At 41.0% G+C, this 19,424-nt stretch overlaps 1 protein-coding gene across 2 annotated transcripts in view; it reads right to left on the bottom strand.

The window, feature by feature from the left end:
- Window positions 1–955: 955 nt before the first annotated feature.
- Window positions 956–19,424, bottom strand: part of osbpl6 (oxysterol binding protein-like 6) — a 38,635-nt gene continuing 20,166 nt past the window's right edge. Inside the window, exons 7-23 of one of the 2 annotated variants that reach the window (XM_035175508.2) lie at window positions 18,441–18,585; window positions 18,158–18,261; window positions 17,528–17,620; window positions 15,888–16,056; window positions 14,983–15,113; window positions 12,800–12,907; window positions 12,284–12,415; window positions 11,117–11,204; window positions 9,828–10,081; window positions 9,376–9,513; window positions 8,218–8,281; window positions 7,928–8,006; window positions 6,794–6,938; window positions 6,097–6,241; window positions 5,802–5,928; window positions 5,515–5,637; window positions 956–4,236 (exon numbers count right to left, since the gene is read on the bottom strand). In XM_035175508.2, the coding sequence (XP_035031399.1) occupies window positions 4,125–4,236; window positions 5,515–5,637; window positions 5,802–5,928; window positions 6,097–6,241; window positions 6,794–6,938; window positions 7,928–8,006; window positions 8,218–8,281; window positions 9,376–9,513; window positions 9,828–10,081; window positions 11,117–11,204; window positions 12,284–12,415; window positions 12,800–12,907; window positions 14,983–15,113; window positions 15,888–16,056; window positions 17,528–17,620; window positions 18,158–18,261; window positions 18,441–18,585 (2,157 nt within the window). In that variant the 3' untranslated portion in view covers window positions 956–4,124. The remainder of the gene's footprint in view (window positions 4,237–5,514; window positions 5,638–5,801; window positions 5,929–6,096; window positions 6,242–6,793; window positions 6,939–7,927; window positions 8,007–8,217; window positions 8,282–9,375; window positions 9,514–9,827; window positions 10,082–11,116; window positions 11,205–12,283; window positions 12,416–12,799; window positions 12,908–14,982; window positions 15,114–15,887; window positions 16,057–17,527; window positions 17,621–18,157; window positions 18,262–18,440; window positions 18,586–19,424) is intronic. The other variant, XM_035175510.2, reaches the window with a different exon arrangement.

Here is a 19,424-nt window from a genome sequence, read left to right as displayed (position 1 = left end):
TAGTTTTGCAATTGTAATTCTAATTGGGGTAATATATTATTTTTTATTAAATGCACAAAATGTAACTTGACCTGTATTTGTGGTCTGTGTTGTATTTAATAAGATACATTAATACTGAGAAAAATTACACATTTTCATGCCTCCACGGCGGCAAGAGCCAGTGGGCGGAAGCATTATATTTTCAGGGTTGTCTGTCCGTCCCAATCTCACGAACACGATATGCCTCCAGGGAATGTCTTCAGATCTGGTACAAATGTTCACTTGGACCCAAAGGTGAACTGATTAGATTTTGGTGCCTGGAGGTCAAAGGTCAAGGTCACAGTGACCTCAAATCCCAGCGAATTTGACATATAAGGACTGTCCATAGGAAATGTCATTACATCTGGTACAATTCACTTGGACTCACTGATTAGATTTCGGAGGTCAAACGTCAAGGCGGCCTCAAAAGACATGTTTTTGATCTCTGGAGAGCGCTTGAGGAAATCAGTTGTGACTTGGACTCAAAGATAAAGTGGTCAAAGGTCACAGTGACCTTATATAAATTTATGGATTGCTGTTGGCATACAACTGCAGTGTTGTAATTCTAGTTCTTGCTTCTACATGACTAGAAACTCAAACAAGCGGTTTAGATTTATGGAGTTTTTACAATTAGAATAAAAATTTGTCGATGCAGTGACAAAGGAACAGCAACTGATCAATCATTAAAATCTTTGCGCAACAATCGTAGTTTTCGCTTCAAATCTGGAATATTTGTCGCTTTGCACTGTTTTGAGTGATTTTACACAGAATATCAGCTGACGACATAGAGGAGAACAGATTTAAAGTTTAACAACAACAACATGATTGGCTGATCGAGATCATGGCAAAATCTGATTGGATTACTGATCGCAGCTGATTGAAAGAGGCTGTGAAGGAGGGAGAGAGAATTGTGAATGAACGGGACATAGAGAAAGTCTTCCTTATTGAACATGAACTTTTATGACCATATCTTTTACATACAAACCACGTGTTTGTCAATTGTTTTACAGTTTTATTAGAACAAGCACTATGTAGCAGCAGTGTACGGTGTTCATGGAAAGATATGTACTTTGTTAAAATTGCACTTTAGAAGGTACCCATTAGGATTTAAAGGATTGAAAAAAAAATTGTGATACATGTCAGTCCGAAACAAAACCAAAAAAAACCCATGAGAGTCCAATTGAAAAAGAAAAACGTCTTTTTTCTAAGGCATCTGCAACATTCATTGGCAGGCTAAGTTGTGTTGACATGCAGGTTGAATAATGGACAAAGAAAGCATGGAAGGATTTCATGATTTCTTTTTTTTTTTTTCTTTTCTTTTTCACTACAGTCTGACACTATGATTCCAAACACTACTAATCATCGCCCTTCTCCTCCACTCACAACTGCTGAGATTCAGTCTCATTAAAAAGAATTCAGTTGATGTAGGAGGAACCGCCCATCTTCCTTTAAAATGTGCTGTATTTACAGTGATCGCCCCAAAACAGTACTGATTACATGTTGGAGTAGCGGAGCAGTGGGACACAATCTGTGAACACGGCGAGCGTCACATAAAACCTTTTTTTTCCCACCTACAACATCAATAACCTCTCCCAAACGAATCAACAGCTAACTCCTTGATATACTGGATCATGTGCAGGCAGGTGGAGACTGGAGAATGTGCTGAGTCGGATTTGTTAATGGCGTACCTTCTTCTTGGCGTGTGTGTGTGTGTGTGTGTGTGGGGGGGGGCTTCTCATCAGCAGTGTGTTTGTGAGGCATTAATAAAATGCGTTAAGGCACAGCGAGTGAAACTGACGAGTCGTAGCATTGGAGTTTGTGACCTGGGATCAAATTAAAAGCACATATTCATACGTAAAGAAAAGAGTCTATGGATGCAAAGCAGTAACATGTTTTTGGTTTTGTAATCTACAGTACCATGTGAACAGTGCACACAGGATGGAGTTGCTTCACATAGTTTTCACTCTACATATTTATATATTCACGCCGTCAGCCTGCCGTCCTGAGCGAGGACGTGTGCTCCCGGACACGTGGACAACGTGTGGCCGCTCGCGGGTGTCAGGGTTGATTTCAATCTGAAACCCTGCGTTATATTTTCTTACTCTATAACACAAAAGTGTTAAAGCTAATCTGCTTTGCAATAAATACAGAAATAAGTAACTGGTGCTTTGCAGAATCATCATAGCAGTCGAGTCTCTGGGGAATCAGACACATTAAGTTAAAAGCTTTAAAGCTTGTACAGTATTTTCATTAATACTGTACAGAGTGTTTGTTTAAATATCCTAGTTTCCTGAAGCTGCATTTTCATAAGATGACCTCTAGGTGTCTCTGGTGTTTCATTGCTGTATGCAGGCGATTAATTAATCAATCACAATCATTGTTTTGATAACTAAATAATAATGTAGGCGATTTTGCAAATAGAATATTTGCTGGTAGGATTTACTACTTTTCTTTGTTTCAGAACATTATATTTTTGGTTCTGATGTGGATTAAGGGGCAGATCTCGGATTCAGTTTTCTTTTCAACATCACAACACAGGGCATTTTTCAACATGTTTGTTATTTTTTCAAGGAATAATGCACATACCTTAATTTTCCACTATTAAGGACAATGTTTTATCACAAATAAATAATTTTAAATTCTTTCTTTTTTTCTTTATATTCATCATGTTTTCATCTGCATTTGTTTGACTGTTTATTCGTTGGTAGGATTACGCAGTTGCAAATAACATTACCGAGATATGTATTTATATACAGAGAGAGGGCATTAGCCTTGGCAGAGGAATGCACTCTCCAGTCGCCCTCCTAATTACCGTCAAGGAGGTTGTGTTTACGCCTGCTTTCGTTTGTTTGGCTGTTAGTTTGAAGGGTTACACAAAATTCTGAACGGATTTCCACTAAAACCTGATGGAAGGATGCAGTATAAGTCACGGAAGATTCCTTTACATTTTGGTGCAGATCTGGATCAGGGATCAATAATTCTTATTTACTTTCTTGAACATTGTAAGGTCAAATCAGACATAAATCTGGATCTAGTGAATTTAAATGTGTTTTTTATAAGGGGACAGTTGGTGGATGCGCAGTATGCATTCTACTGAGTGTCTTTCTAGCTCCACTATAAGAATTAGTCATGTTTCATGTGAGTGTTTCTCTGTGATTTCTCTTAAAAGCACAGAGTGTCTCAGATGGATTAGAATATGTACAGGCTACAGCACCATCTTTTCTTACGTCCTTGGTACTGAGACGATTGAACATCTAAGAGCGTCTTATGTTATTTCACTGAAACATTTACTGCACCACGTTCAGAAGACACACTGATGTATGTATGTAATTATGTAACCATACGATGGTTTCATGTGACTGTGTTTTTTAATTAGGCCGTGGGACAGGGGAGGGCAAGGAGTGATGACCGAAGCGAGGCAAGGCCCAGTTGGGGAAGGGGGGGGTTTCAGAATGTAAATGAGCTGCTTCCCGAGAGACAGTACTGCTATCACACAGATTCAACAGTATTAAAAGGCAAGAATAAATCAAATCTGCCAATTCACATAGTCCTTTTCCACTAAATTCTGAGTCCAAGATATTTTATAAAAATACCTCTTTTTTTTCTACAATAATTGATGATACAGTAAATGCGGCTTTATGCCAGTGAAAGCTGCTCTCTAAACATGCACAGTATTGTAGGTAATCAAAACGTCTACTTCAGAGACTAGTCTAACCCAAACGGCTTGTCGGAAATCCAATGGCTTCAACTAAAACGCGCTAAATCGTGTGACGTGTCGTTTTAAGGCAAGGACATACTCAGACAACCAAGGAGCTGAGGAAAAGATCTACATAGGAGTGTTACGATTGTTGCCCTGACAACCCAGCTCGGAGAAGCACGATGAAGGTGATCCTACTGGATGTTTCCATGGGTGGATGACCGTGGGACGGTGCCACAGAACCCCCGACAGGGCCGCTGGTCAGCAGGCCATCATTCAGCTCTGCAGCCGCTCCTCTCCATGCACACTGATGTTTTATCCTTCACACGTTTCTCTTCACACCTTATTGTGCATAGGTAACAGCCTTCCTGTGTGTGATGATGATACGATGGACCATATTATCCGTTTGCTACCACAGGTTCACTGTGGATTCCATGTTGATGAAGCCGGGGTTCTTGCGCAGCTCCCAGTACATGTTGTTGGAGACCCACCTCTCCCTGTGATTGGCATCAACCACTTTCCTGGAAGAAAACACACAAGTGACAGTTGTAAGTGATAAAGCTGAAACCAAACTAGAATTATCGCCCTGTCATTGTAGGCCCCCCGCAGAGCAGTGTAGTTTCAGCCCATCCAGGTATTCCTGACTTATTGCATCACAATAATATGAGGTCACTTTGACCTTTGATCACTGAAATCGAATCAGTTCACTTGTGACACTACGTGAACATTTGTGCCAAATTTCAAAGGATTCTCTCAAGGGGTTCTGAAGATAACACGCTCACATGGCAAAAATCGCTTTCACAACACACTTTGGCCGCCAAATACTAATTAGCACTGAGGCGTAAAAATGTTATTCACAAACATACGGAGGAACGATCAGGCTGAAGTTATCCTGGCCAGCAAATAACTAATAACCCCAAAAACCTACAGTATCTCCTGAACATAAACTGATATTCAGCTTGACAGAAAGTCCCCATCAACCTCACACTGTTTAACTTGTTCACATTCAAATATAAAGCTGGCATTTGAAACTAAGAAAAATAAGCTTATTTGTGAGGTGAGAATGTTTGGCACAGAAGGAACACAAATACATTCTCCTGTATACTGAGTATTGTGTGTGGAAAACAAAGACAGTCAATTTCACCTTTACCTTGTTTTCATAAAAAACTATATATGGCCAGAGTTTACACACCACAGTTACACACTGCACTAAGAGAACACTGAGGTGATGCTATGATAAGATTCAGGTGGAAAAACAAGGTGATGTATAATTATTCACTTTTAATATTATTATTATTAGAAATAATACATTTTGATTAACTACTGTGATTCATTTTAATAATTGGTATAATGTATTTAAACAGTAAGCATGATTTCATTTCACTGTTTGCACCTTATTCCGTTCATCCTGTTTAATGATAGACTCAAATAGCAACAAATCACTGATCACTATGATTCTAAAGTTTAATGATGAAGAAATATAATGAGATATAAAAGCTGATGATGGTTTACAGGCACATTTAGTGAATTAATGATAAAAACAGGTACTAGTGTTGCAAATGTGACACAATCAGTTAAATGACACGACTGAGTTACTTTTCATTCACAGGCAGAATTCTTGACAAATAACAATGGGAGTAAAGATCAAGCCTTGTGTGTCTTTTCTGACAACTACTGAACGATGTGTGTGCTGTTCTATAAACGTGACGGAAACATGAATCTGTATATTTCAGTCTATGAGCGTTCACACAGTTTCAGGTAAGAGCCTCACACATCTGCTCACTGCCCTCTGTTCTTACTTGAAGAAGCGCGGCTCCTGTTTGATGTCGTTCTCATCGCTCCACTTCCTCCGGGCTCTCTGCATGTCCTCTATACGCTGCTTCTCTGAGGACGCCATCTCCAAGTTCCCTTCTTCAAGATGCCTGCGTGACCGAAAAAGGAAATGTCTCAGCGAACGCATACAGAGAATCAGACGGCCACATGAGGTTCCTTCACAAAAGGTCTCGAGACTCAATATTGAGCTAGGACATCATCAAACAAAAACAATTCGCTGATGTTACAGTCTAATTTTGGGGAAATGCTGTACCTTTGATCGGGCCTGAATCTGGCATCAGTACGCGGCAAAACATCCTTTAACTCGGGGCAAAGCTCATTCAGTTCAATAGCGAACCTGGTGAAGCCGTAGTACAGCTCATAGTCTGTGGGCATGGAGCCTGACGAGGAGAGAGCGACATGAACATCATCTTAAAATCACTGGAACAACATCCACTGGCTTGTGTCAGGTGCAAGATCAAATTTCTTTGGCCCTAAAAACTTCCAGTGCATTTTAAACGACCGGTTAAACATCCAGATATGAGTGTGGGTGAAGAAGTGATGTCTACCTGGCCTCCAGACGCATTTGGCAGAAGGCGGGACGCCGCAGTAAAGGCCCTCGTGCCATTTCCCAAAAAGCCTGTGAATCACTTTCCCTTCTTGATCCATCACAAATCCTTGAACCTCATTCACATTAGAACTCCAGTAGTTTCCCTGAAAGACAAATCCAACTCCATCAGCTTAGATTTAAAAACAAAAGTTCAGAGAGAATCTTATATTAAAACTTATATAGTGAATATTTTCTTTTTGCCTGTTGTGGGCAGAAACATTAGTTATAATATTTGTATGTGCAGCGCTGAGACATTATTCATCTATAAACTACAAGCAACACTAGTTCAGCAGTGGATTGTTTAAGAGTGTTTAAGTTTCAGTCTGCAGCATCAGACCTGTTTCATCGCTTCATTATCAGAACATTTGATAAAGGACAATTCATTTTTATTTGGTTTATCCATTTAAACATTATTTGCCATTTTCCTGGGTCCAGGTCACATGAACTGATTAATTATACTGTACTTTTTAAGCTGTGTATTACAGACAAAAATGGGATATAAATGTTAATGTACTTAAAAAATAATTCCCTGCCTTATATATCCTACTGGTTTTCCATCTTCTTTGGCCAGTGTAACAGTGAAAAGGGAAATAAATATATTATATGAGTGATACGCGGCAGAAGCCCCGTGATAACTGACAGGAACATCTCTGTACCTTGACAAATGTGAGTTTGCAGAGGCAGGCGCTGCTCTTTGTGTTTCTGATGGTGATCTCTCCGTAGTGTTCGATCCACCGTCGTCCGCTTAGGATGTTGTGTACGCAGGTGGTGACTTTGTTCCACTCGTAGTGATCGCCAAACCTAGAGAGACACAACAGCAGGTGATCCCCTCGAGCTGCTAAACAATATGAGCAGGAACTCAATAAAAACCTTACTACCTATGTTTTCATCTGCATTTGTAATTTAGCAGCATTACACAAAAGCCGCAGGATGGCTTCACATGAAACTTGATGGAAGGATGTGGTATGGGTCAGGAAACAACCCATTTAATTTTGTTGCAGATCCAGATCAGGGGGATTTATTATTATTAGGGCGTTTGTTGACAGTGTTTGTTGAAGCGGATCCAGGAATTATCTTTCACCTTCTCAATATGAGGTGATAAAGAGGCCAATCAGCCTTGGCAGGGATATTTAGTGGCTGAGCACCCTACTTGTTTTTCTTGGTTTTATTCCAGATTAGTCTGGTTTCTTTTCTTGGAAAGACACATGTTGATCGCTAAAGAAGAAAACCTTGATCTAGTTTGATCATGCAGCTTATCTAATAGCATTTTCAGTATTCATGTCTAAATGATTTGAGTGATAAAAATATCAGTGCACGCCTCCTCAAACGTCCCAGTCAAGTTTATTCATGAGCTGCATCCTCTTGTGGATTCCTCTGAGCCACACATTTGTATTGACATGTACTTTTAGTTGGTGAGAAGTATCTAATTATTTGGTTTTCAGTTACAGGTATGTATTATTCAGAGCTGTCAGGGAGCCGGTAGCACTGATAAAACTATTTGTTTTCAGGTTTAAGGGGTTTAATTACCACTGAGCCATATGGGTGTGTACCAAACTCCAAACAGCTGGTTTAGTGCAAACTCAGTTTCCAGAAAAAAATCAATCCCTCAGAGTCATAATTATAATTTGGATGTTGATGTGAGCGCAATTTAAAAGTTATAAACTGGTAATTATAAGAACACAGATGACATGAATCAGCTCAGTAGCTAAGATGATTTAATGGCTTAATTGTTGACATGAAGCTTCGGACTTCAGGTTTAAACCAAGAAACAAACTATCTGGATCAGTTACCTGGGAATCGTGAGGTTCACGCTCCCTATCGGCAAAATCTCCATCGACTTGCCCCAGAATTTGTTTTTCCATCTCACATCTGAAAAGCAAAATAGTAAAAACATCAGAAAAGAAAGAACAGCATACTTCCCAATTTCTGTATATTTTTCTGAAAATTTAAGGAACGGAATCTGTTTCTTCTGTAAAGATTAATCTGGATATTAAAGAGGTTAAATTAGTCGTTCTGTGTCATCTGCTAAGCCTCAGTTCCCCATGAGTAAAATCCCTCACTAATTAGAAAGGTAACGTACCTTGCCATAAGGTGAAGTTCTTGGACTCACAGTGACAGGTGGAGATGGGAGGGTGGTGGCTCACCTTTGAGAGAAGATTAAATAGATACAGTCTGACAGCTGTTGTTGTTGTTGTTGTTTAGATTACACATCATATACAGTAGCTGGTTTGAATGATCTGGGAAAAGGCTGAAGATTTTCATCTTTTCTTTGTCTTATATGTGCCAGTAAACAGAACATTGTTTGGATCTCTTTGTTGCCCTGGCAACTGAGGAACCTGTCAAGGACATTGAAAATTACTTGATTATTCAAGAAAAGAATCCGACTAATCCATAATTAATATAACTATTAATTAGAGCCTGGGTTTACTATATACCTAAAGTATTAAGAGAGCAACCTTAAGAAGTTCAGTGAAATGTGAAGAATATATGTACAGTATGAATACAATACAATACATATCAGAGCATGTGTCAAGATTTGTGTGACTACATCTAAGTGATGGTGCCTATGACAGCAGAAATAAAGTATGTAAACATAATGGTTTGACCAACACAATACCCACAGCTACACCATCATAAAGGAGATAAATACATGGTAATTAAATACGACTGTTCCCAAGTTCAGAAGAGAATTTTGAAGCTCATATTTGAAGCTCAAATTTTACCTAAAATGAACGAGATGTGACATCATCGCCAATACAAAAACTGTTGATGGGGAAATGTCCACAATTTCCATGACAACTGTACAGATTCTATTTCCATATGATAAAACAGCTGTTAACTGGACCTGGTGCTGAAATTGTTTTAGTGGTCGCTGTTTCAAAAAAGAACTCCGAAGCTCAAATAGCATTTTTTATTCCAGTATATCTAAACTTGGGGATTAACCGGATGGTTGTGGGATTATTAACAGAAAATGAAAATTGTCTTTATGGTTTATGCAGCGTTAAGTTGTCCTTATTTTTTTAATTTCCTTTTTTTTTTTAAGTTAAAAGTTTGTATTTATTGAATCAATAATTTCATGTTTTCAGGGCTAAAATTCTTAGAAATAAAGGCAATGAACTGTCTTTCGTTGATCTCATCAGCAGATTTTAAGAAATAAAATGCAAGTAAAGATTGGTTTTGTTTTAAGTAGCCAGACAGTTTTGAAACCACTGTTTCAGAAATCTGTGAACAAACGTACCTGTTCCGAGAAAAAACAGAAGCCCTTGTCTTCACGAATACATTCATAGGTCTCTCCGAGTAGAGGGTTGAATGGCTTACTTCCTGCTCTATAGTAAGTGGATGAGTAGCCTGAGATGGCAAAAGCGGCAACAATAACCTGTGGGAGTCAAAACAAGACAAAGATGAGATGAACCAGCTCATATTAACAAACTGAACATCAGGATTCATTTGATTCCACTAAAAAGATAAAGACAGATGAAAGTAGGAGGATCTGAGGTGAACAGCTACATCAGAGCGTGCTGTCACGTCTCAGACATGAATGAGAAATTGTGCGTTGGCTTGTGACTGACAAACAGGAGAAACTTAAGATGTGAGTAGAAACATCTACAGAGAAAAATAAAACATTAGATAGGGGATAGTTACCATGTTCTCCGTACAAAGTACTCGTTTATGACGTATGTGACACTTTACCATGCGTTCGAAGGGGTCCTCGGTCTCCGCAGCCTTGTCCAGCAGCTCGCTGTACTCCAGCTCTTCACACATGCGCTGCAGGGTATTGAGGGGCTCGTTGAGCTCCACTGGCATGGACACTTTGGACAGATCTTTGCCGATGTTGTTTCTCAAGATGTTCCAGAGGTTGATGTTGCTGGTGTCGGGACACGGCGCCGGCAGGCAGGTGCGTCGCCCATTGCGGAAGGCGCTGCCAGCAAAGTCTCCGTTGGCCACTGGGAAAACAAGAGGTTACAACATTTACACCTGCCAGGGCAGTCGATGACAACATGCTCTGAAATATTTATAGAATAAGAGGAATTTATTTAATGAGTTTAGTTGATCGACAGAAAATTTATCAGCAAATATTTTCACGATTTATTCATTGTCACTTTTATGTACAAATGCCAAATAAATTCTTTAATTCCAGCAGCTAAAATGAGATATTTTTATTCATGGCAAGAAAATCTGTTTGAAGGGGGATTCTGGTATTTTTCAACCTATTTAAGAATTAAAGACAATTCAAATAATATCAGGTAAAAGAGAAAACTCAAGCTACATCAGGCTGAGCTCCTGTTAAAACAATGTTTTTTCCAAGAGATTTAAAAGTTGAGGTGGACTCAGTCACTCAGCTTCCTGAGGACAGGTTGTTCCAGAGTTGCAGGATTAGAACAGGAAAGGCTGTGTCCTCAGCTTGTTAGCCTGGTACGATGCAGACTGTGGGATATAATACTCTTCGTCTGCCTGAGGTTCTCAAGAAGCTTCATACTGAATCGAATTGGACTTGAAGTTCTGAGATACAGCGAGGAGCCAGGTCACTAAGAGGCTTTGCACTAATCAATACGATTTTAAAATCAGACCCTAAAAGACAAACTGAGGGCCAGTATAGGGAGGTCAGAGGGCCAGTGTAGGGAGGTCAACCAGTGTGACGTGGTCTGACAGCTGTAGGGTCATAGTTCCAAACATCACATATTTAGAAATATCAGGTTTTATATCCCTGTGTGGTATGTGACAAAGATGTAGGAGGGAGATCCCATCTCCCCTTACACAGAGCTGTTGCTTTTAATAAGTCGAGGAGGAGGAATCCTTGGCACAGAGCAACACTGCAAGGTCAACCTCCTCGGCCGCTCAGATAAATGAGTTTGTGTCTGTGTGTGTGAGGAGCACTGAGCGGGATCCTCTCCTTTGTTACTGCTTTTGTTCATGCTTTTGGCCACAGTACTGTAGAAGTGGAGGCGCGAAGGCCGGTGACAGTGCAGAATTAGACTTACTTTGTCTGGAGACGTTATCAGTCACACTGGCGTTGTCCTCGGAAATGTTATCGCTCACATCGCTGACATATGACTCATCGTCTGAGCCCTTTGAGGGGAACAGGTACAGAGCGGAGTCAGAATCAGAACAGCAGAACTGCCTCAGCCACACACACACACACACACACACACACACACACACACACACACTCAACGTTGCCAGTGGCGAACAAACTGCAGCAGTCGCCGGCTATCTGTCCCACTGCAGTAATCATGAGACAAGACACTGCAGCATTTTCATACTATATATATATATATATATAAACACCATAAGGCCATTGACGTTGCTGAAGAGGAGCATATTGTCACCACTCTACTACAGTCGCCTGCTGCTGGGGAACATTCAGCTGGCAGTGTACCACCGGTCTGAGTGGGTCTGCTGTTTGAGCTACAGGACTGTGTGTGTGTGTGGAGCGGAGGGTTGATGATTCAATCCTTCAACATGGCTCAGTGTAAGGCCTGGAGAGCTCCGATGCTTAATGGCTCCGCAGAGACCACTATATTTGGAGCAGGGTGTTCACAGGAGTTAAAAGGGGAGACAAGGGGAAATGATTGTTTCAAGTGATGGAACAAACGTCCTTTTTAACAAAGCCAGACGCTGCAAATCAAGAGAAACCGACAGAAGAGGAGAGTTATTATTCTCAGACACAAAAAATAGCCCTCCTGAGTGCCCGAGATTTCGTTATAAGCTATTTCTGCTTTACTTTCTGCCCTCATTAACTGCAGGCTAACTCCAGCTTTTATCTGGGGTACATCCACACGACTACATTTGAAAACAATCTCTGTCTGAATCAGTTTTAATCCATGTCCATACTCGTGACCTCTTATGTAAACTAGGCATGCGCGTGCCAGTGTATGCAGGAAACATTTTCTTGTTAGTCGCAGAAAGAGCTAAGCAGCCAACGAGGATCAGCAATGGCTAAAAGCATGAGCAGGGGTTTATTAGCTTGGAACGATTACGAGGAGGAGCTGTAACTGAAAGTGAAGGGGGTCATGTGATAGGATCCTGACGATGTGTGGATGTAGCTCTATTTTCCCAGCAGCAGGACAAATTCAGCCCCCCGCTATCTTTGATCCAATTCTGCTCCTTATAGTTCTTATTCCCGTCTCAACCGTCCCCTGTTTTACCTCATTCTCCGACGAGCTGGCTGACAGAAGCACTTCCTGGGCGTCAAAGAACTCAGAGACTGACTCTGACATGGAGAGTCGGCTCTCATTAGAGGCCTGCTGAGTCAGAGGGATCCCCATCTGTTCCACGGCCTGCAGGCAAACACACGAGACGTTCACTGTTCCCTGGCTGTGGTGACAGCTCAGAACCAAAAACAGCCCTGAACAAACACAAACACCTTCAGATGACAGCACAGACTTCATCTCGCAGCATGTGTATCCTTGCCAGAGGGCAAGCTCCCATCCATTACTAATTTGTAATTTTTTGCCATTAACCTTGATGTCCGGTTCTGCATAGAATGATGATCTATTAGCTTACCTGCCAGGGCGACCTGGAAAGACCATCAGTCTATAAGGACTGGAATCACTAATGCAATCAACAAATACAGGAAGCAACCAAACAAACTACCTGGAGTTTCTGTAAAACAGGGAGTCAGAAATGAGCTTCATCAGTGACAGATGTTCCAAGTGACGTACCTCATCAGGCGTGGAGATGATGTTCACACTGACAACTTGTTCACCCAGGACAGATTCAGAGTGGATGCGGCTGAGTCGAGTTCGAAGCTCTGCGTTTTGGGACAGGGCCTGGATGACAAAAAACAATTTTTCTAAATTTGATATGAAACTATACGCTGATATCTCGCCACAGGACAATAGGTTTTCAATGGTTGTTTCATTTAGGGTTGAGCTGATATTCCTATCAATACAGAGAACTCACGGAAAGTTTTTCTTTGGTTGCTTCTTCGTACCATACCAGCTAAGAACAGATCACTATCGCTTACTAAAGAAACTAAACAGGAAGAGATGGGGGACAAAATCCACAGTCGTTATTCTGTCCACAGAAATGACCGAAATGAATAATAACTTAGCCTCTTAACTGCTCGTTGTTAAAACATGAGCCCTATCAATGTTAAAGGGATAGTTCACCGAAATACAATTGAAGTAACTGGTGACTCCTTCTTCAGACGTGAATCAGACGTGTCATCCAAGTGTCCGCAATCCCCGACATTCATAAGTGTAAAAGTCAGTGTAATACCGGAAGTGGTGATGCTAATGGTCGCAGCGATGCGAACATGAGAGTGTGTGCAGTTTTCCGGTGTGTCCATGAGAATGTGAACACGCCTCTGAGGAGGATATCAGGGGACATTTAGGCCTAAAACACGGTGTAAATGACACAGTTTCGAGTCAAATATGAATGTCGGTGCTTGCTGACACATGGATGAATCCACAGGAGCCGTATGGAGGCATGGTTTTTTTTCAGTTGTTTTTTTTACGTCTGAAGAAGAAGTCCTGTTTACTTCAATTGTATTGGATTTGGCTGCAACACTGTTTACCCCTGAGACTACAAAAGTGTTTTGTGGACTCAGACACTTCACCCAGCCCTCCATCGGCTCAGTGCTGAGTAGATAATGACTGAATTTTTCTGTGAACTATCCCTTTAAGCTGAGGTGATTTATGTCAACAAGTTGTCTTAAGAGCTTGTTTCTGTTGCCACTAACAGACCAAACTAATCGGTTCAAGTACGTTTGTATGTGTTAAATAAAGAAATTCAAAAGGAAGACAACATCCCTCAGTACCTCCCTGCAGGGATTAAAATAGGTCACATCAGCGGCTGCAGCTACAACAACCTCAGCTCCTGACCATAAACTTTGTCATAAAAAACCAGTCTTCCTGCCTTTGCCAACTTTGTCACACAAGCATCCAATTAGGCACAAAGAAGAGATAAAGCAGCAGAAACATTTCACTGAAATGATGTCAACTGTTAGCAGAGCTCCAGGCCAATTAAATCAGTGGGGTTGAGAAGCGGCCCTGAGGAGCAGAGCTAATGAACTGGAGTTTACATTTCTCTCTGTCACCAATTAATATGGGGAAAAAATGATTGGGCTTTCTCGACTCACTTACCACTGCTCTCATCATCATTTTCAATTATTTAGATTGTCTTGACTGCTCGGAATAAACTGCAGCTTGTGTGTTTTATCTGACAGCCTGTCGTCATGAGCGTATCTTAAAACATGACAACTACAAAGATTTGTTTTTAAAGACACCAAAGAGACATTGCTCAAATTACTGCAGTAATTTCTTGAGTAATGCGATGATAAAAAGGCACCAGAGCATATCAATATAAAGTAACCAAATGCTGTATTAATGCTTTCAGACATGGATTAAATCCCGGACATTCTTCTAGAATTATGCAAATGTTCGAGTTGCTCCATTCTCCGGAACTTTTCTTGCCAGTTCCCTGGTGAAATGTTTGGAAAATGTCAGAGTGAGCTCATGTGAGAGTACAGCAGGAAAATCGTAAGCATCGTAAGAGCAGCAGGGGAGTGGGCTTTTCTATCACGGTACAGACGCAAAACTAGAAGAACACAAATATCTCATGGCAGAAAGGTGCCGTACAAGTAGAAGCTGCAGACGAAGATGTCGACTTTGAAAGATAAAGGTAGAGTCAAGAGATTGGTGATAAGGGCAGACACCAGTGTCGATGTGATGTAAACAAAAACACAGATTTCTGCAGCTGAATTTATACGTCATGTCCCGCCTCCTGTAGGCTCTACCCAATTTTTGGGACATTTTCCTAAGTTCATGTCTGAAAGGGGCTTAAGTGGGACAAAGGTTCAGATTTACTGAAGAGCAATCGGGGGGTAAACACGGCTCATTACCTGTGACAGAGACTTCCTGAGAGAGTTGATCTGCGTCGACTGATCCGGCTGCTCCTGGTCAGACAGGATCTGTTTGATCTTCTCTTTCTCTATGGCCACAGTGTTGAAGGCCGACTTCAACAGAGAGTGGACTGTACAGGGATAGAGCAAAAGGAAAGATGTTTATCCTCTGCATCCTTACACAGAGACAATCCTAACTAGAATTACCACACTGCGGCTGTGTGTCTCCGCCAACCAGTGAAGTTTCCGTGTACATATTTCTACATATATTTCCTGTAACTTTCACAGTCTTCAAAAACGGTAGTGGGTTTTCTTCTTTTATTTAACTGGTCTTGATTGCCTTTAAATGCACTCCACTCTTGAGTTTTGTTAAGATGATGTTGTGTGAATCCTGCTGTGATGTAGCTACAGTAAAACAAAGTCTAACTGGTGAAAGTCACGTTTTCAGATCATCATACAGGTCAGCATTTCTGTGAACTTTGTGCACTATTCACCCAAAATGTCCTCCCTCTCTGCACAATTACACTCTTTGCACATCACTACTGACAGTATGGAGGGTCAGCGTTGAACCAACAAGTCGTCTGTGACAGGTGATGGTTAAAAAAATGTACTGTTCGTATTTATTTTATCCACCAACTATGTTTATCTAATGTGCAGTTTTGTTTAAAAACTGGCTAAACGTTGGACTGCTTGTGTTTGATGCTCATGACAGACGTTGCAGTGTTCTGAAATCTCAACAGTGACTTTTGGAGGTACATTATCATAACATCAACAGAAGGCCTCTGCGAATAAAAGATCTAGATTGTCGTAAACCAGAATAAACCTTTAAGATGACGTACATTTTCTGCGACGTCTCTCACCTGATAACCACTCTGGTGCTGCAGCCATGTACACTGCCTGCTTACCTTTCTGTGCGATGGTGCAGAATTCCTCCTGAAGTTTAATGTAGTCGCTGGCACACTCGACGCTGTCTGTCAGCCGGGAGACAGGGGGCTGAAAGTCCACCAGCTCGGCGCACAGGTTGGGATTGGATGAGTGGAGGCGGACAGGGGACATGCTGGTAGACAGAGGGACCTGGAGGGAAATGAAGACCAGAGAGAACCACTGTCAATCCAGCACGAGGCTCACAAATGGTCATGTGGTGTGTGACTGAGAGCCAGAACAGGGCAAACCACCGGCCAAACAGCATGTCTGGTTGTCTTTGAATGGCTTGTTTAAGTTTAAGAAATGTATATAGTGAACTACTAAAGAGGCTTTATTCATCACTAATATGTTCAGGAAAAAGAATGATTTAAATCTCCCTTCACTGTGAAAAACCATTGTGAAATAGAGCCTGACAGATTATTGGATTTGCCATTAAAAATTTAACGATATTAGTCTTTTACAGAAAAGATGAACATCTATGTTTATATTTCACATTAAAAAACAGTTTCCTAATTCAAGCTCTGTATATATTTGGTTTTATTTGTATTTTCCATTCATGATAAGGTTTAAAATATCAAACCTCAGTTACATTTCATGATTTACATGATTTGAGAACAACATCTTGGGAATTGTTGCCAATTTTTTTTTAGATATCGGCATCAGCGTCACTACACAATAATCTATATCATTCAGGCTCTGGTGTAAATTTAGGCATATTTAGAAGCACAGATTAATATATTACGCAAAATCAGGGTGAATTAGCAAAGATGGAGAAATCATTATTCAGGCCTCGACACACCACACCAATAAGTGTCAGTTGTAGAGCAGAGTGATTAAACAACAAAAAAGAACAAAAGCATAAAAAAAAAATTAAAAGCATCTTCTTCAACGAAGCACAATTTTCAATGAATGCAGTTTAGCTGTCGTTATCTTGACTAAGTATTCTGTTGTTCAGATTCTTCAAACTCAAACACATTAAATCTTAAATGATAGTTAAACAGAGAGAAGCTGCAGATTTTCAGATTCGAGCAGCTTAATGTTGTGAATCTTTGCCGTTTGTCCTGGAAAGATTCCATAAATAAGTTCAGTTGTTAATGATCAGATTTCTGTGCCCTGACTCATTCATTAATGCATAATAAAACCCTCTTATGATCAAAATCCTGTCTGTGTGTTTGTGTCTGTACAAATAGATTTGATATAAAGATGGTCGACAGCTCCCAAGGGTGAAGCCAAAGCCTATTGATCGCCACCTGGTGGCAGGCTGCAGTATAGGTCATTTACCCGGTATCCTTCATGTAAATAGATGGGACACGGACCAAACTAAAAAGTAGAAGTACTACACTTCAAATTAATTTTGTTGAAGAGTAGTGGTGGGAACTTGATACTGCAGCTCCACTTTAAGATCACTACTACTACTACTACTTCTACTACTACTACTACTCTGGCTCCAAATGACATGAAAATCTTTCATGCAGTGTTCATATGTGGGGAATTTTGGCTTCATTTCTGTAGTGTTTTTTTTGGAAGTGGAGACCCGTTGTCCATCTTTATATAGTTTTATTATTATATAGTCTATGGTCTGTACATAATAGAGACGGAGCAGAAATCTGAAGAGAGGTACCTGAAGCTGGAATTTTGCATCTTTGCCGACACTTTTTGTTCTCCATCTTCTGTTCAAGCGCTTTTCTTTCTTTGACAATTCTACACAATTGGACTTTGTGGCACACATGGAGCAAAATATGCAAAGTGCGGTTAATAGGACAAACACATCACAAAGAAAGCAATCTTTACACACAAAAAAAGGACAACACTCCCACAAATGGGCAGCAAACTAAAATTAAGAGGCGAATGCAAAGTGTGGTGTTAAAAGATGCATTTCAGCCAAAAAATATAATAAAAAATATAAATTAAATAGAAGCAGGTAGCTGTTCAGTGAGCACAACTGAATCCAGTCTTCAGGTAATGAAGCCTGAGGTTTTAAAGTTAGTAGCTTTTCTTAGAATGACACATCTAAGTCATTAACTGAGTATAAATGGGCTTCTGAGCAACACACACACACGCCACGCACGCACGCACATACGCGCACGCGCGCGCGCACGCCGCGCCCGCACGCCGCGCCCACGCACGCACGCACGCACGCACGCACACACACAGTGTCCACAATACAGTATTGAAAGAAACTGCTAAATGAGATTGCTTCGCCTACTCTTCGTTGTTTGTGTGTGTGTGAGAGTGAGTGTGTGGGTTTTACCTGCATATCTGTGAAGTTGGGTGCTGACTGAGTCCTTTGCAGAATCTCCAGGCTCTGCAGTAACCGGCTCAGCTCGGTCAGGTTCGAGTGGCATCGAGCGAGCTCTGAAAATGAAATTCACACCCACACAGACACATTCAGTGTTGCATGTCATGAAATGGTGATCAATCCTCCTCTGAGGGTTTTTTCGACGGACTTATCGTAAAGGCCTCAGGCTTGATCTAATCCACTCCTTTGTCAAATCTGATTTGTTGCCAGCATTAAAACAGGATCTTGCTCTCACCCTCTGCACACTTGTCCATCTCCTCTGATTCCTGCAGCCAAGCAACCACCTTGCTCTGGCCGTTACTGTAGGAGGCAGGCAGGTTGCTATTGCTGTTGTTGCTGGTGGCCACCGGCTGCCAAGGCAGGCTGCCCGGCTTGGCCTGCTGTGGTGATACAGGAGCAGACACAGAATCAACAATGTGTGGAATTAATGTAAATGGTGAATGGTCTGTATTTACACAGCGTTTTTCTAGACTTTATGACCAAAAGCTTTTCAGTGCAGTTTTGCCATTCACACAAATAATGAATCAACTTGCAGCACATTCTCTATCACACCTTAGTCACACACTGCCAGCCCAGCCGCCAGGGACAATTTGGGGTTCAGTATCTTGCCAAAGTACACTTTAGGAAAAAGGGGATCGAACCACTGACCTCCTGGTAACCGAAAACCTGTTCTACCTACTGGTCCACAGAAGCCAAATCAGTCAATAACCAAACAAGATTTCTGAGATGCAACATAATCAGAGTTCAGGTTAGTTGCCGGTTTTCAGCAGCGTTTTTGACAGTGTATTATAGAGGAGGTGATGCTCATTGAGTAAATCTGTCAGTCAAAGCACAAACAGTCAGATACAAACAGATACAGTCCCAAAAACAATGTCGATTTGCAGCATGTAAAATGATAAAATGAAGAGAAAAGTAGAGCCAGACCAAATATCAGTGATCTGATTTTACTTGATGATATTGGCCTATCACAGACACATTGGTATCAGTGTATGTGTTGACTGATATGTATTAATATATGAAAACTTTTCTTTACATAGCATAATACAATAAAAGACGCTTAAGGTAATTTAAAAGTGCTATCATCACGTAGTTTGTCCGGTAGAGCGCCCTCCGACTTCATTGTTTATAATTCTCTCAGTCAGCGATGTCTGCAGCACATCTGTCTAGTGCACGTCACAGCTGAGCAGACAGTGGTGCTGAGTCAGACTAGTGGTAAGTA

The sequence above is a fragment of the Hippoglossus stenolepis genome, chromosome 13 (assembly GCF_022539355.2).
Source record: "Hippoglossus stenolepis isolate QCI-W04-F060 chromosome 13, HSTE1.2, whole genome shotgun sequence".
Lineage (NCBI taxonomy): Eukaryota > Metazoa > Chordata > Actinopteri > Pleuronectiformes > Pleuronectidae > Hippoglossus > Hippoglossus stenolepis.
This window is presented reverse-complemented; position numbering and strand designations above follow the sequence as displayed.